Source organism: Fusarium sambucinum, chromosome I, assembly GCF_050947815.1.
Source record: "Fusarium sambucinum isolate potato_lamoka chromosome I, whole genome shotgun sequence".
NCBI classification, from domain to species: Eukaryota; Fungi; Ascomycota; class Sordariomycetes; order Hypocreales; family Nectriaceae; genus Fusarium; species Fusarium sambucinum.
Window position 1 is genome coordinate 5792884 of NC_139294.1, and position 23230 is coordinate 5816113.

At 47.4% G+C, this 23230-nt stretch overlaps 10 protein-coding genes across 10 annotated transcripts; 5 read left to right on the top strand and 5 right to left on the bottom strand.

Moving 5' to 3' along the window:
• Nucleotides 1-4514: 4514 nt before the first annotated feature.
• Nucleotides 4515-6182, bottom strand: FSST1_004566 (uncharacterized protein; the record flags this gene model as incomplete). Its single annotated transcript, XM_083230753.1, has 3 exons — nucleotides 4515-5555; nucleotides 5608-6013; nucleotides 6064-6182. 3 exons carry the CDS (start codon nucleotides 6180-6182, stop codon nucleotides 4515-4517), a joined length of 1566 nt encoding a protein of 521 aa, XP_083087996.1.
• A 1392-nt stretch (nucleotides 6183-7574) lies between these two features.
• Nucleotides 7575-8369, top strand: FSST1_004567 (uncharacterized protein; the record flags this gene model as incomplete). Its single annotated transcript, XM_083230754.1, has 1 exon — nucleotides 7575-8369. One exon carries the CDS (start codon nucleotides 7575-7577, stop codon nucleotides 8367-8369), a length of 795 nt encoding a protein of 264 aa, XP_083087997.1.
• A 686-nt stretch (nucleotides 8370-9055) lies between these two features.
• FSST1_004568 (uncharacterized protein) lies at nucleotides 9056-9964 on the bottom strand (the record flags this gene model as incomplete). Its single annotated transcript, XM_083230755.1, has 2 exons — nucleotides 9056-9445; nucleotides 9530-9964. The coding sequence occupies 2 exons, from the start codon at nucleotides 9962-9964 to the stop codon at nucleotides 9056-9058; spliced, it is 825 nt and encodes a 274-aa protein (XP_083087998.1).
• A 133-nt stretch (nucleotides 9965-10097) lies between these two features.
• FSST1_004569 (uncharacterized protein) lies at nucleotides 10098-10358 on the bottom strand (the record flags this gene model as incomplete). Its single annotated transcript, XM_083230756.1, has 1 exon — nucleotides 10098-10358. One exon carries the CDS (start codon nucleotides 10356-10358, stop codon nucleotides 10098-10100), a length of 261 nt encoding a protein of 86 aa, XP_083087999.1.
• Nucleotides 10359-12024: 1666 nt separating this feature from the next.
• FSST1_004570 (inositol monophosphatase family protein) lies at nucleotides 12025-13086 on the bottom strand (the record flags this gene model as incomplete). Its single annotated transcript, XM_083230757.1, has 1 exon — nucleotides 12025-13086. One exon carries the CDS (start codon nucleotides 13084-13086, stop codon nucleotides 12025-12027), a length of 1062 nt encoding a protein of 353 aa, XP_083088000.1.
• Nucleotides 13087-13230: 144 nt separating this feature from the next.
• FSST1_004571 (uncharacterized protein) lies at nucleotides 13231-14427 on the top strand (the record flags this gene model as incomplete). Its single annotated transcript, XM_083230759.1, has 1 exon — nucleotides 13231-14427. One exon carries the CDS (start codon nucleotides 13231-13233, stop codon nucleotides 14425-14427), a length of 1197 nt encoding a protein of 398 aa, XP_083088001.1.
• A 382-nt stretch (nucleotides 14428-14809) lies between these two features.
• On the top strand, nucleotides 14810-16690 carry FSST1_004572 (F-box protein; the record flags this gene model as incomplete). The annotated part of the gene is made up of 2 exons (XM_083230760.1): nucleotides 14810-15459; nucleotides 15505-16690. 2 exons carry the CDS (start codon nucleotides 14810-14812, stop codon nucleotides 16688-16690), a joined length of 1836 nt encoding a protein of 611 aa, XP_083088002.1.
• Nucleotides 16691-16952: 262 nt separating this feature from the next.
• FSST1_004573 (major facilitator superfamily domain-containing protein) lies at nucleotides 16953-18671 on the top strand (the record flags this gene model as incomplete). The annotated part of the gene is made up of 1 exon (XM_083230761.1): nucleotides 16953-18671. The coding sequence occupies one exon, from the start codon at nucleotides 16953-16955 to the stop codon at nucleotides 18669-18671; it is 1719 nt and encodes a 572-aa protein (XP_083088003.1).
• A 617-nt stretch (nucleotides 18672-19288) lies between these two features.
• FSST1_004574 (Alpha/Beta hydrolase protein) lies at nucleotides 19289-21161 on the top strand (the record flags this gene model as incomplete). The annotated part of the gene is made up of 3 exons (XM_083230762.1): nucleotides 19289-19602; nucleotides 19653-20070; nucleotides 20121-21161. 3 exons carry the CDS (start codon nucleotides 19289-19291, stop codon nucleotides 21159-21161), a joined length of 1773 nt encoding a protein of 590 aa, XP_083088004.1.
• Nucleotides 21162-21514: 353 nt separating this feature from the next.
• On the bottom strand, nucleotides 21515-23109 carry FSST1_004575 (major facilitator superfamily domain-containing protein; the record flags this gene model as incomplete). The annotated part of the gene is made up of 2 exons (XM_083230763.1): nucleotides 21515-21865; nucleotides 21916-23109. The coding sequence occupies 2 exons, from the start codon at nucleotides 23107-23109 to the stop codon at nucleotides 21515-21517; spliced, it is 1545 nt and encodes a 514-aa protein (XP_083088005.1).
• Between the last annotated feature and the right edge of the window lie 121 nt (nucleotides 23110-23230).

Genomic DNA, 23230 nt, shown 5'->3' on the forward strand with positions numbered 1-23230 from the left:
GAGAGAGAGAGAGAATGCTTGGTGTGTTGAGGGAAATGTGGTGATGGAGTCGCCGTTTTTGTATTGGAGGCGGTGGGGTCAAAAACGGCGAGTGAGTCAGGCACTAGAGAACAAAATAGGTGAATCAGATCATCAACCATCATTCAATCAGAGAGAAAACTAAGGAATTGAGAACGCGTGGTTGTGATGCTGTGAGATGGGAGTACAGTATTGTTGTGACATGTCGCTGTGAAAGTGAGATTAAGCGGGTTGAGTGTCACAACAACGGTGTAAGACCGAGCTTGCCAGCTATTTGTGAACAAACTTATGACTAAGTATTCAATGAAGACAAGAGTTATATAGTGAATAGTGAAAGTGGAAATGACTTGATTGCTGAGTTTGAATGATTCAAGCTGGTATAGCTGGTGGTGGTCAATACCTAAAGTACCTATGCATGTCTTGTTAGACTACTTTCCGGTAAACCCCCTGTATCACGTTCACTGCATTAACAAAACTCCGAGAGAGTACATGTGTCACTGAATAGTAATAGTTTTGGCCAGAGACGTCATGTTGTGTCGCTGATGTTGAGCTTAAACTCGGTTCATGGCCTGATATGCAAATTCTCTCTTTTCGTGTATCATGCCTCAGGGTAAAAGAGAATCTAGCCACTAGAAGCATAAGAGACGAAATTGTGGACTGGTTTATAATGGTTAGATCACAATGCTTCGGATGTTTATTTTATACCCTGAATGAGGTTAATGATTCTGTTACCACTAGTTGTGATCCACTGCCGCATCTTCACTTTAATTATTAAACCCCATCTTGTCTTCCCTCTCTAAATGCCCATTTAGTTTTCTTTCCTGAGACACTCTTCTCTTCCCTAATCGACTGGACAACTGGGTAGGTGCTGGTACAGCTCTCTATTGCGTAGAATCCTGGCATGGATAGTGGCCAGATCAAGTCGCATCTCGGCCTCTTCAGAATATAGCTTAGCTGAAATTAACTTGTAAGCTATAAACTTACGTTTTATATAAGATTAAGACTTACAGAGAGACCACACTCTTATATAATGTAAAGGCAATACCTATTCAGTGGCCTCATTCTTCCTCCTTTAGCATACCTAGATAAATTACTACTGAAATATCAAGTCTTCATATGAGTCAATTACCCAGCTTAGCATGCTTTAATGCATATTGCTAATACTGATTCTATCTAAATGCAATTGCCTGTGGCTACCTTTGGCTGCGATCTGTTGATCCTGAACTGACACAGTAAAAAGAACCATATATGTGTCGTGTAATCGTAATGTCATGCCATGGGAAGAAATTCGAATGCTTAACAAAACCGCGCATCTATGTAACTAACTTAATCTATCGGGTATATTCCAAAATCTCAATCTACTATCTAGTCTACCTTGACAAGAGGCTACCAGACCTACGATAACAAAAAGACATGGGCTAATCGGGATGACAACGCTTCAATGCAACCCTATGTCGAGAAAAATATCCCAGGGTTTGTACCTGGAGACATAGATAATACATCCCGGGCAGTGATCGCATGGTTGATAGTGCTTAGTGCATCTGTCGTTGGCGTATAGAACCGAGCGAGCGCTTCGCCTTCGCAAGCAATGTGGTCAAGAAGGACGCACGCGAAAGGACTGCGGAGAACGACAAGTCGTGTGCGAGGCATGCCAAGGTCCTCATATGACTAGCAGATATCAGTCTCTTTTGCACTTGCAACGATGGCAACATTGAGGGCAAGCAAGCCCGCGTTGGTAGAAAAGTTGAAGTTGCATAGATTGCAGCGGTATCATTGAGCCTCTCGAGCCCTGGAAAGTTAAGATCGTGGAGTTTTTTTGACTCATTTTGACGACGTCTTCGATCTTCTATCTGTCATACAGCTTGTTCTGGGGTGAGATCAAGATCACCGACACCAGTCTCGGTAAGAGCAATATGGGTGCACAGAGGCTCCCATTCTACGCTGGCCTTGGGATCGCTGGCAGTGCCTTGACCAGCGGGTCCGTCCTCAATGATGACCGGACTCGTGCCGTCTTCGTCGCTTATGATGAGGTCGGCTTCATCTCCCTCTCGAAGTTGAATGTTAGTTACATGGGAACAGAAAGAACAGAAATAGAAACAATTGTGAACACGTAAAATAAAAAAATATTGCAGGTAAAGGGAAGGTGTTGCTTCAGAGGGAGGGATTAGCTCTATTCTGCTTTGACCGGAATAACGAATTAATCTTCGGAATGCCTTGGACGTTTAGGGGGCCTCGCTTGGGTTGGCTACCAGTGGTCTTTCGCTTTACTGGACGAGAGACGACGGTAGGTATAGTTGTCTCGGGATAGAGATAATATAGTGACTGATGTTTGAACTGATATGCCTAGAGCTGGACCGGACTGCGAAGTGCGTATCAATATGGTCGCCCTCGGAGGCTTTGGGGCCATCATCAGACTCTTCGATGTGTGTCAACAGGGTCACCACCGAAGGTGGTTGTCTCCCTTGGGATAGTGCGAGGCCCGGTGACTTCTTCGAGGTCATCGTCATCTGAGATAACGACTTGGTCGTCCCCATCGAGGTCGATGGGGTCTTCTTCTCGAGACCCGGCAGCAGCCCAGGGCGCGAGGGCTGTCCATCAGGGATCAGTGATAAGTTGGCAGATGATATGGCGAATGTATCTTGAGTCACGCTTGCAGAGGTAGCAATGCACCTTTTGGTTTCCTTGATGTTTCTATAAAGTTGGAATTTCCGAAAAAACAAAGACGTCTCAGTTTCAGAACCTTTCGGTAACAGTATTAGATTTAATGGTGACAGTAATAATAATAACGATAGTAAATGTATTGCCAGGTTGGATGTTGAGGACTTCTGGTCATCTGGGAGGCTGACCATACGATGAAGACTTGGCGCCTCGATGATTGCTCGGTATTGCTTGAGTGCCTGCTTGGCCTTAGACTTGGCTTGTGGTGAGCCCGGAAACCCAGATTATGATATGAGGCAAGCCTCAGATTACAGTGATCTAGGTAAAAACATATCGTCACCCTTTTCGTGTAAGCTGGCCTGCTATATATATATATATATATATATTTTTTTTTTTTAAAAAGAAAAGGGGGAAAGAAAAAGGTTCTTAGTACTATAAGAGCACTTGGCGAGGCGGCTGCCTCTCTGTTCCCTGTCTAAGGAGGTATGAAACAAGACTCATATTTGTTTCTGGAAAGAACTACTTCTATGCCTGTATAGAAAGTGCAGGACCATCAATTGGTTACATGTAAACTGCCGTCTTAGAAATATGTTAAATGGCATTAAGGAGGGATCTCAAGTTCCAGATAACACTTAATTAATCTTCCACCAATTTTCACCCAACAATCGATTAATTGACTTCTCAAACAACGCCAATATGGCTCCAATTATCGAGCTATTTACTGTGCCAGAAATAACAGAGAGAATTCCTCTACTGTCTATCAAATGGCCCAATGTCAAGGCACCTAGCCCAATCCCTCGCGCACCACCGCTTCCTCTCATACACCAGGTTGTACGACCACCAATACCTCGTGAGTCTCTCCTAGGCCTTTCCTTTTCCTCTTTTCCTCTTTTTCCTCTTTTTTTCTTTCTTTTTCTCTTTCTTTTTCTCTTTCTCTTCCTCATCCTCTTTCTCTTCCTCTTCCTGGCTTTGCTTAATTAACACCTACCAAATTGTCTAATCGATTAGGAAATCAACGGGCAATATGTGTATCATGTGATTAGAACAGAATGCTACGGTAAGAGGTTCAGGTGCTTAACAAAACTATGCATTCATATTACTAACCTAATCCACCAGGTATATTGCAAAATACCAATCTACTAGTCTAAGTATTCTACTAAACAAGTTACCAGACCTATAAGAAAGTTCAGGGAAACAGGAACCAGGAAGAACAATTACCCCTCGATGGAATCTCACGTACTCCAGCCCCGAAGCGGGACCAAGATTGCAACATTACCTTCAGCGCGCCATTGGATGCTATCACCAACCCCAACGGCCAACAGCCAAAAGTCCAACCAGAGGACGAATCAGAAGACCGGCCATTGAAGCAAAAACGACTGACAGGAGAGCATCTTGACACAAAAGAGGCAACCGACCAACAATACGAGATCATCTACATTTCTGATAGCGAGTAAGATGCTTTAAGACATTGGGCAAATTTAACCAATTCGCAACCAACCAATGGCTGTATTAGTAATTACCAACGAAAAGAAATGAACCAATTGGGATGATGATGATATGGATCAGTATGAGTGGAGATGAATTTTGGCATATATATAGATTACTCTAAAAACTAAGCTGAGCAAAATAAACATAACAGAGTTAGTCTTGATGCATTGGGATAAACGTTTCGTATTTAAGCTATGAAATTGGTATCAAGTAACAGTCTAAGACAAAAGAAAAGAAATGAGCATGGCAAAAGCCGGATATCAAAAAAGCATGAACCATAAAGACCGTTCATCAATCCCGCAACCATTAACTCTCCCACATCACATCACATCACACCACAAGCCATTCATCTAGTGGCCCTTGTGTCCATTGGTTTTGGCACCCTCTTGGCCAACAGCGTTGACACCCGCGCTCATCTTGCCAAACTGCCACTCAGGCAGTGTGATGCCAGTCTGGTCATTGATAGTGCTCATCAGAGGCGGTAGCATCTGGTAAACATTGCGCATCGTCTCAGTAGGGTCAGCACCCTGGCCCCCCTGGGCACTACCAGTGTTCCACACGCTGATCTTGGGCTCAAGACCCCTGATGGCAGAGGCGTTGGCCTTGGCGAGCTCGACATAAGTGCCCTTCTCGATCATCATGTACTGGAGGAGACCAGCAGGACCGCCGAAAGCGTTGGATAGCTTGCCGTAGGCGTCAGCCATGGCAGAGATACCCTCTGCCTCTCGAAGCTTGGCGATGAGCTGGGCTTCAGCTCGCTGCTGGGCAGCGTAGTTGTAAGCTTCAGCATCGTTGCGAGTCTGGTAGGCCGCAGCGTCTGTGTTCTTGGTCACCTTGGCATAAGACGCTGTGGCATCAGCCTCGGCGGAAATCTTTGTCTGGTAGGCAGCAGCATCAGCCTGGCGCTGGCTAGCCTCCTGGTGAGCGCGAGCATCGGCCTCGACTTCGTAGGCGGAAGCATCGGCAGCTTGCTGCTTACTCTCCCTCTCAATAGTAGCCCTGACAACGTCTGTGGCACGAAGACGTTCCACCTCAGCGGCTGCGCGCTTGATCTCGACCTCCTTCTTGAGGTCCTCATCCTGAGACTCGAGAGATCTCTGTGCCTGAATGCGAGCCAAATCGACATCTCGTGTGAGACCTGTTCGCTTAGTGTCTAGCTTGCTCTCAGCTTGAGCCTTCTCGATATCTCGCTCCGTCTTCTGGACGGCTGTCTCGGCGTTGATCTTGGCGATCTCACGCTCCTGTTCACCCTTGCGCTGGGCTTCTCCAACGTTTCCGCGGAGCTGGGCTTCAGCTACATCAATTCTAGCCTGGTTGGTAGCGCCCTCGTGGGCTTTGCGGGACAGAGAGGCAAAGTAGACTGAATCAGGGGCATCCTTCAATTCTTTGACCTGTATAACTGTTAGATAGGGTACATTGGCCAAGGTGAATGGGAACATTTACGTTACTGTTGAAGATGAGTAGACCAAACTGTGACAGCTCGTTCTGGATGTTTCTAAAGATTCTCTTCTTGAAGACCTCTCGCTCGGTGAAGATCTCCTCCATGGTCATGCTGGAGACCAACACTCGGGTTTCACCCTCAATGATACCCTTGACAATGTTGGCGACATGCTGGCTCTGGCTGGAATGCTCCTTCTCTTCAGAGTTGGTCAGGAGCATAGCATACTTCATAAGGGCATCTCCGCGGTCTTCACGAACGAGATCATCTGCTTCATCATCGGGACCACCACGCTGGTTGGCTCCGCGCTGGTTGATATCAGGACCCACGGTGAAGACTACAGGTAGAGAGAATTGCAGCTTCTCCTTTGTCATGGCCTGCAAGTCCATAGCATAGTCGTGTGGTCGGATACTGTCATGGAATTAGCTAGGATAGATGATCGGGGTAATTATGGAACTTACCTGAAGCGTGTGCATCGTTGAAGAGGCCAGACCCAAGCTGCCTTTGTGATCTTGACAGTCTTGACTCCCATGCCAGTAATGGCAAGGTACTCATCGGGGGCCGAGATTCTGTAAGACATTGTGATGGTTTGGAGTCTTCGAGACTTGGTGTTTGTGTATCAGACAGAATTAGTAGTAGTTTTTTACAAAGAGTGTGTTGTAATCTCTAGAAGCTATTAGTTAGTTGCTAGAGAATGTTGTGATTTGTATGATATTATAAAGTGGCTTGATGAAGGGAACAAGACATACTTATATAGACCTTTGATCTACCTAGACAACGTTGGATGTGCATATGTACGGATTGCTGCCTTACAAGGTCTATCCTCGCATGATCTGTTTTATCAAGGTGCCTTGCGCCAATTCAAAGCCAAAGCTGGAGCTTGCAATGCTTCAAGTTATCAAAGGTGGTGGCGGAGTACAACAACAACCCCTGTCCTGGGCGATCACTTGTGGGGGGTCTTTTGTTTCCAGAAGTCTTCTGTTCCTAAAGAGGTATGCAGGATGTGTATCCCGTGACCTGTTGATAAGGCTGGGTACTATCAATTAGGACATGTTAAATTGCGGCATTGCCACTAGAGAGGCATTGTTGATATCTTGTCATTGATGAAGCCGAAATACCCGACTTGACTTCGGTAAGTCTAGAGGGCTGGTGTCATTCAAGTTGGGCGTTTTAGGGGTCCTTCAGCTGAATCTATAGTGGGGTCATCACTAATCGCCCGGACAGACACCCACTGAAGCATCAGGATATACTCCGAGTTAGAACTGCGCATTATTGAACTCACAAAGTCGCATTGATTCATTCCTAAATTAAAACCATATTTACTTTTTGAAATTTGTTGTTGATCATTGAGGTTAGAATTCAGTTCCTGCATTATTCAGTTTGATCATGAGTTGAAGTTAGTTGTATGCACAGCCTTGACACTAAGTTGATGGATTCCGTCTAATTTCCGGTCAATAACCTCATGACTGAGACATTCTTCTCCTGCCGGTATCCGAATCCGTCTTCTCGGACCCTTGGCATCATGATGTTGCGGGGATAAGTCTTACGCCCAGCTTCAGTGCAAGAATGCAGGGGCCAGTCCATTGATCACATGCTGTAAATATGATTCGACAGCTGGAATGTCTACAACTAAACACTCATTGCCAAGCCTCCCTCTACTGAAGTTTGGCATGATTGATAAATGCTGCGCCACTCAGGTTCCCACCATGCAGAGACAAAGTGCAGCCCAAGGCTGTGATTTGGCTTTATTCTTTCTCGGCGATTGCCTGGTTGATTAGATGGATACTACTCTTCAGGATATTGATGCAAGGCTAACTCACTACCAACCAACCACAACTCACAGTCATTTATTGTCGGCTGACTATAGACTAGAACGGCGTTACTTCTTGTTCTCGTATATGTTCTTCGGGCGTTGGGCATCCATTCAGTTACATTAATCTCAAAGACTTGGCTCATTCACTATCCCATCAACATGTCCCAAAAAGATGCCTTTGACGATGGGGAGCTTCCTCCCCCGTATACCGAATCAGGCCCATCAACGTCAACACCCGTATCTGAACCACGACAATCAGTAACGACCATCTTCCATTCCCATCTCCAAAATCTTCCCTTGCGTATTCATTCCGTTCAAGCAGCTCGCACATCAGCGCGCGATCAAAGGGACAGCGAGATACTCACCCTTCTCGTTCCCCATGTCGAAGAAATGCTTTCGTCTATCGCGGCCATGGATCCACCTCCCAGATTGACAGGAACAATCTTGGTTCCCGGAGACGCTGTCGGAGAAGAATGGTTCTTCAGTGATGAAGATGAGTCTCAAACAGTTGTACGTGTAAGAGAAGATCCCAAGTTGGTAGGCGATCAGAAACGACCGCCGAAACGAGAGGTCGAACCGCGAAAGGAGAAGGCGTTCGATGACTGGGGAAGATGGGAAGACAACACCTCTCAAGACTCTTCCTCAGATAACGTCCTCTGGTGGTCAGATCACGATATGGCTATCCGGTTAGCAAAGTACATATCACCCGAAAGAGTTGATCGACAGGTCGTCAAAGCGCATGTCGAGCAGGCCAAGAAATCTTCAGGATGGGGTTTTCTCAAGAAAAACAAGCCGCAGACCCCAGAACCGCCCAAGCCCAAAGTACAGGAGGAAGATCCCGTTACTATGATTGTCAAGGCTGAGGAGGTTACTTTCAGGAAAGAGAACGAAATGGGCATCTGGGAGGGAAAGACAGGATGGGGATTAGTGATCAAAGTGAAGATACGGCAATGATTACCAGCCAAAGACTCAACACTGAAAGATGTCAACATGTCTTCACCAAAAGGGAAGCTTTTATATACATGCCTCTTGAGCCATTTTAAATATATTACAAGTCTAGTCTTTTGCCTTTCAAGTAATCGGCCGGAGAGACTCCCAGGTCAGTCTGACGATCCCTTCAGGTTTATGTTCACGGGAAGAAAAAGTGAGGCTTGTGCCATCTTCATTATACGAATAGCGACATCCTCACATATACAAGATAACACGGTACTGTGGTCTAGTTGGTTATGACATCTCGTTAACACCGAGAAGGTCCCCGGTTCGAGCCCGGGCAGAACCTCACTTTTTGTTATCTCGGCAGCTTCTTTTTTGCATACAGAAACAATAAGTGACTCAGATTCATGGGAGACAAAGACAAGAGAAGAGTAAAGATCATGTTTATGGCAGCCTCTAAGCTTTTCCTTTGCTATGCTTAGCGCGAGGTGTCCACAGGACTCGTGCGCTTGTTTATGGAGTAGCTCCTCCTAGCGGAGGTGGTCCAAAACTAACAACGTCAAGATAGTAGGGAGAGGAGTCTGACAAGCGTTTGGACTCAAGAGGCACAAAAAGAGAACGTAAGTTATCAGGAATACTTGTCAGCACGTGGTCAATTTTATCTACCAACTAAACGAGGTGATTCGGTAACTGTCGTCAAACAAGACTCAGTACATCAGTCCTTCAGGGAAATTGTGTCGGCTTGGAACCGGAATACGTTCGAGAACCATCTCCTTAGACTCAGTGTTTCGAACACCGCGATACAGAATTGGGGTTCTCTTCCGGCGATAGTCCCGACGAACTATGCTCGTGGACCTATTGCTCATGGACCTATAGAGTTGCGGGCGACACTCATCCACGGTGAAGCAGATATGTTTTAGTTTTGGCGCAATCTGACTAACATGCTCTATTCCAGTGGCCAAGTCTCTGTGAATGTGCTCACCCGCAGCCCTAGGGCTGATGGATATCTCATCCAGCAGGCAAGGTGGCAGCGTGACAGATAGTCTCTGAAGTTCTGCCATTCCGCTAATGGCGTGGGCAAATGGTCCTAGGAGCTCCTATATCTCCATGTCAGTGTGTTTCGTTTGAAGATGCAAAGGATAAGTTCAGTCTGAACATCAATAACAGCAGCATTGACTGACCTTGAAATCAGTGGTGCCATATGTTTCCGTAATAGACACCCTAGAGCAATCCACCACTAACCACTCCAGCTCAGGGAATGCTTTGGCGACCTCTTTTCCTACTGCTTCCAAGCCTTCGGCTGGAAGCGGGTTCCCAGGGACATTCCAGTAATACCGACGAAGAAGAAGTCGACGAAGGTCTGGGCATGCGACCTTTGCGGTTTCGAGTAAGTCTCTACAAAGATTCTCGTCCAATGTCAAGGATTTGATGCTGTTTCTCGCAAACTTGTCGACGAGCCAGTTCATCTCCTCCTTTTTGCGGAATTCGAGACTGTAGAGCCGAGTGTAGATGGAGAGTCGGGAAAAGAGGTCGTCCAATTTTTCATGTTCTTTCACGGAGAGCGAATCTGAGATATGCAGGTCTATAGAAAATACGTTCTTCAGTTCTTGTAACATCGTTACCAAGAGTACCGGAAGTTTCGCAACTTGTTGTCTCTCCCCGTAGTAATTTTTAAATACATGAAGCTGTATATGCCTTCAAATATGTCCGTTAGCTACTTTGCATCGCTGCAAAGGCCTCTTTTATTACTCACTTGACGTTCGAAACCATCATCTGTCCCATTTCGGTATTTATAAGCGGCAGCAGGGTTTCCATTTGATTGGCCACTTTATATCGATTGCCTGTGATCGTGACGCTATGGAACAGCCACTTGGAAAAGTGCTGCCGCATTGCCTTTGAGGTAGAAGCCATGTTCTTAAGGTCCTCAAGCAGCATGCATCTTCCCACCTCCGAAAGAATTTCAGGTGGGAGGCGTTCGAGGCGGGAATCGGTGGGCGTCTTCTCTGCCATCATGGAGTAATATGGGATGAAGTTGGGAGGTAAGTTATTAGAAGTTATTAGAAGTATGATTAGGGTAGTAGAAGTATAAATAGTGATAATGTGGCAGGAAGATCTTAGAAAGAGAAGCCTGGAAGGTGAACGGGGAGTAAACAAACAGCCTGGGTATACTCCACTATTAAGTATATATGGGTTTTGGCAGTCTCTTAATCCTGCTCATAGATTGTTTACTAGCATAGCGCAAGTGAATGTAACGATAGATCAGTTGTGTGGAAGTGGTTATCAGTTACGCGGACACCGGCTTCTACAACCAAGCTAGATTTCCTGAACGTTCCTTGGGTTTGCTCTATAGGCAATTTAAATACATGGCAGCATAAAAATATAGTAAATACCAAGCTAGTGATGTTAAGACTGAGGATACATATTTTGCCGTTGCATAGTTTGTACGAGATCACAGTGACCATGCTCTAATGAGAGGTAATCAACAAATATGTAACATCAACAGAAATTTTTCTGCAAGACAAAGACAGTTTTCTATGCATTCTTGGAAAATCGAATTGTTCTTTTGTTCTGGTCAGCAATAACAAAAGAGTGATTTGAAAATTGTTCCGCGCTTGAAGGATTCTTGGAATAGGTACTAGGGAGTATTATTCAATTGGAGACTCAGCCCTCACAAACAAAGTCACATAATATATTGCCTGAAAGATGATTTATTGTCGACTAAGGTAAACTTTTGTTTTGCTTTCTCTACATTCCTGAGCCTTGACCTTGTCGAGTAAAACGAAACCACTTTGGACTTGAGGTTTTGGACTACCACCACACCACAGTCCGTGCAAGCAAATAAAGCCAGCGACTGCCAATAATCGAAGAGCAAAAATAAGGCTCTTTAGGTCAGAGCAAATCACTTCTTATCCCCGCCCTTGGCATCGCAGCTCTTGTCCTCCTTTCCGTGCTCCCGAGACCCCTTTTGGATCACGGGGCCAAGTGCCTCAAGGGCGTTCCGAACGGCAGGCATGACTTCGAAGGAGTTAGCTACAGAATAATGGTAGAAAGCTCAAAGAGGACATACGCTTTTCGCGAGCCAAAATGTGCTCGAAACGGACCCGATCAGCATTACTTGGGTTGGGAGGCATTTCGACGGTGATGCACAGAGCGAACGATTTGACAGAATGTAATAGTTTTTTTCTCCGTGTTGTTAGAGCTCGGGTAATGTCTAACAAGACGCAATTTGCTTCCAAGTTGTCGTGTGGATGAAAAACAGAGAGTTAAGATTGGCATTGCCAGTTACTGAATTTATACCCGACCGACAAGCACCGTACAAACCACTAGGATTGTTTGTTGAAGCCATGCGCTTGCTGAATCAAAAGACAAGGCTGTGATGTTTTTATGCGTTTGAAGGTTTAAAGTTGCGTGGGAACAATCATCGGCGCCGTTTACGGATTTCTACCAGTTTCCTTCAATGTTTGATAGAAACAACCAAACGTATTCATGGCCGTTTTCTCACAAATAGACCAAAAACTCAATAATGGCAATGATTTTTCAATTGTCGTGATAAACGGTCTGCAGGATCGTCGCAGTCTTTGTTGAAAATAATAGCTGATCAAGAAAACATTGTTCTTTTTCTCTAGCAAAGACAACAGCATCGATCCTCCTTTTGTTTCGGCCAAATGGCCACTCACTAGCTCAAAAATTCCTCTTTGCCCTGCTCCTTCAGGGCTTCATGCACAGTTTGCAATACCCGTCCATGAATATCCGGCGGCGCTGCCACGAAGCCAAAGTTTGAACTGATCTTCCTCCCAGCTGTCAAGTCAATCTTCTTCCCATGCACATCTGTGATCTTTCCACCAGCTTCTTCAAACAGAAGCATAGCTCCTGCATGGTCCCATGCTTTAGCGTAGCGGTCACGGCGTTTGTATACCCAGACTGTCGTGTTACCGAGGCCCATAGCCAGGACCGCCCAGCGGAGAACCCATGGAAGGAGGTCATTGCCTGGATACTCTGCGTTGAGACGTGACGCGATGACTTCCTGGACGCCGTCAAGAGCCGAGTCAACTGTTGAGCTTGTGACAAAGCTGACTTGTTGGTTGGAGGCATGAGGGGATAGTTGTCTGGGTTGATCAGAGCCAAGGGGTCGAATGTATGAACCATGTCCCTTGATAGCGAAGAAAATGCACCCTTCGCCCTTCGGGTCAATATCCTCGTTTTTGAGAGGCACTTTCGCATCGATTGAAAGATTCGGCGCGCCAACAATCCCAACGACCTGTTCTCCATCCACCAGGAGAGCCATGTTGATAGCATAAAGCTGACCCTTGAGATATGTCTTGGTTCCGTCGATGGGATCAAATACCCAAGTGCGTCCAGTCGAAGCAGGGCTGCTAGCTCCGCACTCATCGATAAGATCACACATCTGCTCTCGTGTTGAAGGTAGCTGGCACAAAGAAGGTGTATCATCATCTCCAGCAACACGCATTAGGAGATCCCATACGCGCTCCATAAGCACAGGGTTCTGTCTCAAGTCCGAAGCATCTTCCTCTCCGACAACTCTATCCTCAGGAAACGCATTCTTAATAGTTGCTGTAAGAAGAGCCTGGACTGCAAAGTCGGCGACTGTCACAGGGCTCAAGTCATCCTTTTCGATGGCGCCCTTATCCTTGTTGGCGACAATTGACTGGCTCACCTGAGCCGCCTTTTGCAAAGCTCCGATGGCCACAGAGAGCTCTCGCTTGTAAGCACTGTCCATGTTGGGCTGGTGTTGAAGGAGACGGTGGTTGCGGTGACACAAGAACCCCGCTTTGAATCAATTATGGATAAATGCATACTGACTTCATCGTTTCTTGAGATCCATCCAATGATTTCATCAACAACATCCAATGGATCATCGCACATGCCTGACGAATCGCTGAGGCTGGACCCAGCCGCCATCACATATTTGGGCGAACCATTTGTGCTCACGCCTGTTGTCTCGGACATTCTACGTACACGGTACTGCGTACCCGGGAGCATCTTTCTTATTGAGGGCGTTGATCGGGTTTCTGTGTCGCGTTCAGGACGATGGCATGCTATCCGATTGATTCTCGGTGATGGAGAATTATGTATCCAGGCACTCCTGGGGAGCGACATGCATCGCTTTGTTCAGATGGGCGATGTTGCATTAGGGGCATATGTGAGGTGTGAAACGTTCCATATGCAGTTGCAAGACGTTGGAAAGGAAAAGATGGTGACATTGGTTGTGGACAATCTGATCACTATTGGATGGAACGAGTCGTATCGTGCATTGCAGAAAGAAAATGAGCTTCTGGTACGGGAACGACCAAAGCGAATTCCTCGGTCGCGCGTACAACCAAAAGCTGTTGAGCATCCACCTGAGCCGCAAGACGAAGCTGAAGAAGAGATTCCAGAGGAGCTTTTGAACGAGTCTTCTGAAGAACCTTCAACAGAGTCCCCCAAAGAACCTTCGCGCAATTCCACAAGATGGCCTCCCAAACCGTTTGTCGAGGATGAGTTTGATGACGACGAAGCAGCCGCTGAAGAAGCATTCGAAGCATTCGAGACGCTTGCGTTCGTTCCAAAACCCAAAACACCACAGAAATCTACAGCCCAAGCGAAACAGACATCCACATCTGCTCAACCCGGTGAACCTGTCGCGCTCCCCCGTGACTGGCACGATCCCCAAACTCCCCTCAAATTGACCACCCTGCGCTCGATCCCCCACCTCCCCTACAAGCAGAACTGGTCCTGCAATGTGCTCGCCATTATCACTTCTATATCAGATGTCGGGCCAGCCAACTTGCCGCCTTACAAACAGCGAACAGCACGGCTTGTCGACCCGTCTACGTCCAAGCATGTACATCTCACGGTATTTCTTGACCCGGAGAAGTTCAACCCTCGCGTGGGAAGTGCGGTACTACTTGTGGGTGTCAAGAACCATAGGTTCGACGGGGGTAGTTTGAAGAAGTACGAAAGTGATCGTCAGTATGGACAGTGGTGGTTTGATAATCCCGTCGAGATGGGTTGGTGTGATGTAGAGGGGATCAAGACTTGGTGGTCACAAGGCGCGGAAGGCATAGAAGCACAAAGCTGAGTTGATGAACCACTTATTTTAAAAAGCCTTTGATAGATGCTTCTTTCGTGGTGAGAAAGTCGGTTTACAGGTCTATACTTAGGTAGTTCAAATAATAAGACCGCGCTAGACTTCTATACATCCATCTTAATTCGTCGGTTAGATGTAGGGTAAGCGACCGTATAAGTGAGTGTTCTTTTCTGTTCACGTAAACGGTAGAACGGAACAGATTGAGAGAAAGGCTATCAGGAAGTGGCTGCGAATCCTTGTTGTGCTCCTTCCAGTGAGGCCTGGTCACATGATCCACCCAATCAATTGCTGACGAGAAAATGAGGCCATCACCTTCTACCGTTTCACTACTACACAGCCTGAAAGACAGTAACTATCAGGCCATCTTGCAATCATGAACGTTTACAATTCAAGAGAAAAAGAACTCGATCGTCTTTTCGCTAATTTATCACCGTGGGATATCCTATATCTTCGCAAAAAGATTCAGGCGACCACAATCACGTTCGCGGGGTTTCAAGATCTTCCACCAGAGCTTGTTTGTACGGTTCTCTTCTACCTCGATTTCGACGATTATCAATATTGCATAAGAGTGTGTCGCAAATGGAGAGAGATATGGACACAAGAAACCGTCCTCACACAAGCGCTGCGCCAATTCTTCCCAGGCCTTCAGTTATCCTATCCGGATGTGTCGCCCCAAGCCCTCTATGCGCGTGAGGTGCAGAAACATGTCAAATGGCGACAACCTCACTGCAGTTACACCTGGGTTCCATGGAACATGGGTGCAAGCGACGTCTTCATTGATCCTCCCGAGTTCGCTCAGCCTGCGAGGAAAAATACCAATGTCCCATGGCACTTCCACTACAACAAAGACAAGTTGGTATGGCAATCTACTCCACGTACTTTCATTGTCGATGATCTACGAACCCGGCAAAGACTGCGATTCCTCCCACCCGGAAGTGTCATGTCAGGTACAGAGTTTCAATCCGCGGCTATTAGTGAAAGTCTTCTTGTTCTGCTTCAGGTGAACCCAGGGGGGCGGACCATGTAAGCAGACCTCGATCAGTATTTGCCAAGGCTAACATACTCTAGATATGTCGTCCATTTACAGACACGCGAATGGAAGCAACTTACCCTACCAACCGCCCTTAAACAGGCGTATTTGGAGTCAAAGGTCGTGTACTTTGTGACCTCAACTGCAAAGATCATGTATTTTGCTTGGGGTGGCACTCTAAAGGAACTTGATCCGAGAAAGCTTGAGTACCCCCTTGGCGCCGGGACCATGATCGGTGGGGAGCTCAAGGTTCTACTGCATCCTACAAAGGATAATGTGGTATTTATTGTTAGAGCATTCCATCATAGCTATGGAGGTGAGATTGTTCACACTACGGCGGTAATTTGGGGACTGACTTTCGCAGATGAACGTCTATGCAGCTTTATTGTGACCAAGTTCGAAGACGGTAAGGCCACTTGGCATACGACTGAATCCATAGCAAACCCACTGCAGAACCCTAAGCCAGACTGTAAAGACTATTCTTGGGCCGTGGTGTCGCTCATCTGCCGAAAGTCTGATGATCACGGCACCTTTTGTATTGGGCTGTATCGCATTCAAAAATCAGAGACAAGCAGACTCGAACTATGTCCCTGCTGTGAGCCACGGACAAGAAAGGGAGACTGGGGTGCGGTCACATTTAATGTTTTGACGCAGACCTTTGAACAGCACGAGTACTTGTCGACACGCTTTGATGTTTTATGGGATGCGGAGGCTAGAAATCCTCTCGTGGACCGGAACCTGATGAAGTTGGAGCACGTGCATTTCTGGAACAATGACCTCTTGTTGGCAGCAACCAAAACCTTTGATGACCACAAATCGGAGATTTACCTACAGACAATTCACCCTGTGGGAAGCCATCAAGCACCGTCACCACAGTGGGCACCAGTGCGTGTCTCGTGTATACTTCACTTGGGAGCGAACCAGGTGTTCCAGGATGATGACTTTGTGCTTCTACCCACTCTGGGTGGTTTAACTATTTACAAGCCATCAAAAACGCCATCGGATGGTATTATAATCGATGACAGTTGGGAATTCGCCCATGCGGCGCCTTTGCAGCTGGTATACTCTCTGGGCAGCATGTCCGAAATGGTGGAGCTGCAGCACAATGAAATGGGATGTGGGCTGAGAACGCGGAATGAGAGAAGTAGAGGACGACCAGATTCACCTCGGATTGATGCTACCATTGATCAATTCTCTCCCGACTCTACTGATGCAGAAGACTGAGGAGGATTACTATGACGAATAACAGAGATTGATAAGATTGATAAGATTGATAAACGAGAATATGACTGTAACCGGTCTCGGAGAGGAATTGTGGGGTAGAATTGAAGCATGACCCCATGACGTGGGATCGCGATGGAGCCTCGGCCGTGTCGTGATTCACACTAGAGACTATTCGTATACCCTGTCAGATCGTTTTATTTATTCTTCACCTCCGACATGATCTCTTCCTAAAACTCTTCAACTCTTTATGACCCTTCTTGTCATGTCGTCTTCAACCCCCGACGACACTCAGGCCTCGCGCCTCGATGCCGATCAAATCTCGACGCGCAGTTCAAACTACGCCTCAGATAACGACACCGATTCTACCGAGACCCGCATCCAGCGCAATAAAGAAAAGCAAGCCATCCGTCTTCTCGCCTTCATATCAGCCAACATTATCGCCCTCGCTTGCGGTTCCATCGTCGTCTTCTCCCTCTACGCGCCTCTTCTACAGTCCCGTCTACATTATTCCCAGTTCCAGGTCAACGCAGTCGCCATCTCAGGCTCTGTCGCATTGTACCTTCCTATTTCGGGCGTCGGATATATATGCGATCGTGTTGGTCTAAAACCGCTTGCGCTGACGGGAGGAATCCTGTTCGGTAGCGGTTATGGACTTGCAGCAGGTGTTTACAGGAAGCTGGATCTTGAGTATCGTAGTCATCCTGAATATCGGGTCGATAATGACTGGTCGCTCCCGTTCTTGATGATATCCTTTGTCTTTGTCGGTGTGGCGACTTGCTGTCTTTATATGGCTGCTGTGTCGTCTTGCGCAAAGAACTTTGGAAAGGGCCGATACAGAGGTTTGGCGCTGGCTACACCCATTACTTGTTTCGGCTTGAGTCCCATGTGGCTGAGTCAAGCGGGAACTCGTCTGTTCTCTGAGACACGATCGGATGGGAGCAAAGGTGACTTGGATGTGTTCCGCTTCTTCCTCTTCCTGGGGATCCTCACCTTTTCCATGGGTATCCTCGGTACCTTTACACTGCGTGTCGTAGATGAAGATGAGCTTATCGACGAGGCCATCGAAGAGTTGGAACAGAGCGGTCTGCTCGACGGTAGCTCTCTACTCGGCCGGTCCGAGCGGAGCTACGGTGCAACTGGCGAAGAAACAGAGAGCTCAGCACTTCTTGACCCGGCGAAAGACAATGCCAAGTGGAAGAAGAACTGGGTTCTTAACGCTGAAACGCGTTCGTTTCTTTCCGACCGTACCATGTGGCCGTTCGCTCTCGCTTTCTTGCTCATTGTTGGCCCAGGCGAGGCATTCATCAACAACCTTGGAACAATTATTGGAACGCTTACGCCCCCTGAGATGGAGGGTTTAAGCCATCGTACATCTGCGGCGACGCATGTCTCCATATTCGGCATCACCAACACCGCCTCGCGAATTTTCATTGGTACACTTACAGATTTATTGGCACCGTATCCCCAGACACAGCATGTTCAAGGACCTCAGACACGTTCTGCAGTGAGCAGTCGGTTCTCCATCTCCCGAATTGCCTTTATGGCATTTTTCGCATCCATGCTGTCTGTCGGTCTTCTCATTCTAGCCTCGGGTCTGGTTCAGAACCATGCTGAGCGCTTCTGGCTTGTGTCTGGCCTTGTGGGTGCCGGCTATGGAGCCATCTTCAGTCTTACACCTCTTATCGTGACGATTATCTGGGGTGTTGAGAATTTTGCTACCAATTATGGTCTCATTGGCATGCTTCCGGCTGCCGGATCAACATTCTGGGGACTCATCTACTCAGCGACGTATCAGAACGGCGCAAACAACCCAAAGGCAGGCCCAGAGGGTCATGACCGGGATGATTTGTTCTGCTACGGAGAGCAGTGTTATGCCCCGACATATTGGGCTGAGACTATTACAGTTTGGATTGCTGTAGGATTGTTGCTTTGGGCTTGGAAGGGTAGAGGGGGTTGGTCGCAGCGTGGAATCATCATCTAGTTTCCTCTAAGCATTGTTACGGCGTTGATAGATCGGATCAGTTCAGCATACGTGGGTAGGGCGTACATGACATTGCATATGCTAGTTTAGTTTTGTTGATATCATCTGTTCATTAACATAGCGTTTGTCAGTCTACCGTGTTCCCGTCACTTGAGCTGTATTCACCAGTCGTGAACTGTTGTCATAGCTCCTACATGCATCCGAACAGCTTACCCCGGATTTTAGGACATGCGCCAAGATGTCCACTTTGATACATACACCATCAAACATGAGTTTCCCGCGGACAACTACGCTTTCCCCTCATTTGATAAGGTTATCATGAGTCTCGGTGGTCAAGCTTAGCCCCCGATTAGCCATCCCGGGTCCTAAATCAACTACCGTAGTGCTGCTTTCTACCCCTGCTTGTTCCCACTTGACGTTGATGTGCTGTGGACTATCCTACAGGGGAAGTGATAGGGAATCCGGTGTTTCGGGGAACTAGGATTCTCAATTAGTCGCGGGCAATTAACGGAAAAGTCATGTATTATACGTAGATCTGAGTCTTTCTTATCATAATAAATAGTATCCATGACTGGGGATTCTTGGTATGTTTGATAGCATAGTATTGGTATATCAACATGGCTGAAAAAGTACAAGGCCAAAAGGGCGTTTCGCTAACATGGTTGGCTGCGTTACCTGTTCTTCTCGCAGCTGCCTTCACAGCGTATCCTAATGGGCTTGACACATCAGGACCAGAACCTGCGCCTTCTGTGACGATCAAGCAGGGCACCATCATTGGCAAGTTTGTTGACGATGGCACATTTCCTCAGCCCTTGGAGGGATTCATGGGGATCCCCTATGCTGTTCCTCCTGTAGGTGAACGGAGGTTCAAGCATGCTGAGCCAGTGGGTGCAAGTAATGAGACCATTGAAGCTTATTACTTGGGACCTAGGTATGTTCCTTACAAGAATACGTATGTTATATTGATGCTAACAATTAAAGGTGTCCCGGAAAGCAACTCGTCCCTTTCCTCAAAGATCCCATTCTTGGTCCCGACTATGAGTCAGAGGATTGTCTGACCATCAATGTCTGGCGCAAGAAAGGCCATACTCCAGAAAAGGGGAAGTTACCAGTCGCCGTTCTGATCCCAGGCGGTGCCTTTAATCGCGGTGCAGCAAGAATGCATAATTCGCATACCATGCTTGCTTTCTCAGAGGAGCCATACATTGCTGTTAGCATGCAATACCGCATTGGTGTATTCGGCGGCTTGAACACTGAGTTAACCGCCAAAGAAGGTCTTTTGAATCTTGGACTCAAGGATATGTATGTTGCCCTTGAGTGGGTGCAGGACAATATTGGGGCGTTTGGAGGTGATGCCGACGATGTTACAATCATGGGCTTGAGTGCTGCTGCTCATGGTGTAAGTGGTTTCCCCTCCAGCGAGAAAGATTGATCGACTAACATTGACAGATTGGACATCTCATCATGGATATAAACCAGTCGAAAAAGCTCTTCCACAAAGCGATAATGGACTCGGGCGCTCACACAGCGCGTGCAGTTCATCCCCCGGATGCATCTCTCAACACACAGCACTTCCGCGAGCTTTTAGATCTGACGCCTTGCTCTCACTTCAAGAATCTCAAAGACCCCAAGATCTTGACCTGCCTGCGTGGTCTTCCCTCTGAAACAGTAGACAGCGCAGGAAAGGAAGTGTTTACACGCTCAGATCCTTCCATTCGTTGGGCTTGGCAACCTGTCATTGACAACGATGTCATTTCGCGTCGACCGATCGAGGCTTGGAAGTCTGGAAAGTTTCACAGAGTTCCTATTCTCACTGGCTCAGCGGCGAATGAGGGTGCTTATTATGTCCCGCTCAAGGCTGATAAACCAGAAGAGTTCACTGGCTTCTTCAAGAGTCTTTTGCCGCATCTCACGAGTTCTGAAGTTGCAGAGCTAGAGAAGCTGTATCCTGATCCTTTGACACATCCTGATTCACCACATGTTGATACACGTGGTATTCATGGCGTAGGATCACAGTACAAGCGGCTCGAAACTGCCTACGGACATTACGCGTATACATGCCCTGTTCGCCAAACAGTTATATGGGCAACATACCATGAGTCTGCACAGCCAGCATACTTATACCACTGGGCTTTGAACAAGACTGCTTTGTTCGGCGCTAATCACGGTGACCAAATGCGTTATCAGACCTTTAACAAAGAAGTACGCGAGATTTCACCTGCGCAGAGGGAAGTATCCGGGCAGTTTCACGCATACTGTACGAGTTTCATCATAAAGGGTGACCCGAATGCTATTAAGGGAAAGTTTGCGCATAGACCAGAGTGGACATCTTTTGAGAATGGAAAAGGCAAGACGATGATTCTTGGGAGAGGAAACGATGAAAGGGCTGGAGGAGTTGGGGTTGGAAAACCGGCTGAATTGGTGGATTTTACATGGGGGGATGAGCAGTGTGAATTTTGGTGGAGAGTTTCTAGCAAGTGGGAGGACTAGATATGCAACAGCGAGGCATAGCTTGCAATAGAATACACTTAAGATGATCAAGTTGTCCGGAGATGTCATTGTCGGATCCAGTTGTCGGCTTTTATCCCGACGCGCCAAGGAGACCTGTCTACTAAACCCAGGGTCAACTAGACTAGCGAGGTATGCCTGCTAATTTTATAGATACTATTTACGTAAAAAATACAACACAACAGTGGGATTCCCCAGATTATGAATCCGGTTGCCAAATGTTGACCGATAGAATCTGGGGTTGAACATGGGGTTCACGATGAGAGGCACAGCAAGAGGTATTTACTCATAAACGAATTCAATTGCTAGCTAAATGACATCATCATAATATACTTCTAGTAAGAGTAACGGAAGTTGGGGTTCTCGAAATCAGTGAGATCCTGCAACACGGCATCCTCATCCTCAATAACAGGTCCCTGCTCATCACGAAGACGGTTTCGACGGATGAGCACAAAACGCAGGATAATTGCAATAACAACTTGACCCGCGACACAGCCAATGATGAGCTTGCAGCCGGTCTGGTAAATAGGTGCCTCGGAGCCAATCCAGCCATGAGGACCGATGATGTTGCCGATACAGTAGGCCAGGAAGACGAAAGCTGTGGCTGTGGTTCGCTTGGTGTAGCCACCGACGTTGGAAGCGGGCATCTGAAGAGCAACGATGAGGGCACCGACAAAAGATGCGCACTGGGTATGTTAGTGATATGTAGAGGGAAAGATTGGCTTGGGAGACATACCATGTAGTAACCAGCGAGCAGGCCACCCTTGTTGCTTCGAGGAAGCTGCCAGAAGAGGTTCACAGCAATAAGTGTGGGAATAAGCCAAACACACATGACAATTGTTCGTACATTCTTGAACTTGGATGCCACGTAAGGACCAGTGAACATGAAGATGGCGTTACAGGCACCATAAGGAATACCGTATGCCGTAGTGAGCAGCGCATCATGTGTAAAGCCCTTGACGATGAGCTTTGAGAAATTGGCAATGCCACCGTTGATAATCTCGTTAAGAAGAACATAAAAGAACAGCAGCCAGATTTGAGTGTCGGCGAAAACCTCTCGGATCTGGTTCCACTTGATCTTGCGGTTAAACACACCAGTCTTGTTCCTCGCGCTCTGCGCAACAAGCATGGCCCGCTCCTCGATAGTGTACCGCTTAGCAGTAAGAATATTGTTGGGTAGGAAGAAGAACAGCACAACGCCCCAGCAGATGGTCATTCCACCACAGAGCACGTAGATGGTACGCCACACAGCCCAGCCTTTTGCCTGGCCGACACCGTAGAACAGAATGCCGCCGAACATGGCGCCGAATCCGTTGAAGCAGTAAAAGAGTCCTGCACGGGCGGGCTGCGTCTCGCGGCGGAACCATTGCGACACGATGAGCATAAATGCCGGTGTGATGACGGCCTCAAAGGCACCAAGGAGGAAACGGCAGATGGCGAGGCCTGTGAAGTTGTGGCATGCTGCTGTGAGGCAGAGGATGGAACCCCAGATGATAACAAAGCTGCTCACGATTGTGCCCGTGGGGAGACGCTGGGTGAGATACGAGGCTGGCCACTCGGCGACGAGGTAGGCAAAGTAGAAGATTGATGCCATCCAGGAGTATTCGTCAGGTGTCATTCCTGTAGTTGTGAACAGATCAAAGACTGCTGAGTAGCCTAAAGCCTGCTTGTCGACGTATTGGAGGAGATATGTACCGCAGAGAAGCGGCATAAGACTCCAGTCGACCTTTCGGCGGAGTTTCTTGAGAGCTTCCTCATCGGCCATCAGCTCGTTCAACCGAGAGTGAGGAATTCCATGTTGTTGGAGAAACAGCTCAGCTTCATCAAGGTCCTCGATGGTGCCTTGCTTAAGATCGGCTTCAGCATCATGATTGTCAAAAGGTTGGATCTTCTTGACGTCCAATGCATCTTGAGCTGTTGAGGTTGCCATGATGAGGAGATGTAGAGGTGTTCAACCAGGGGAAATGATTAGAAGACCTGCCTGGACATTACAAGAAACTGGAAAAAGGGCGGCAAGGGGCCCTTTTTGAACTTGGAGCTCGTCCATGAGG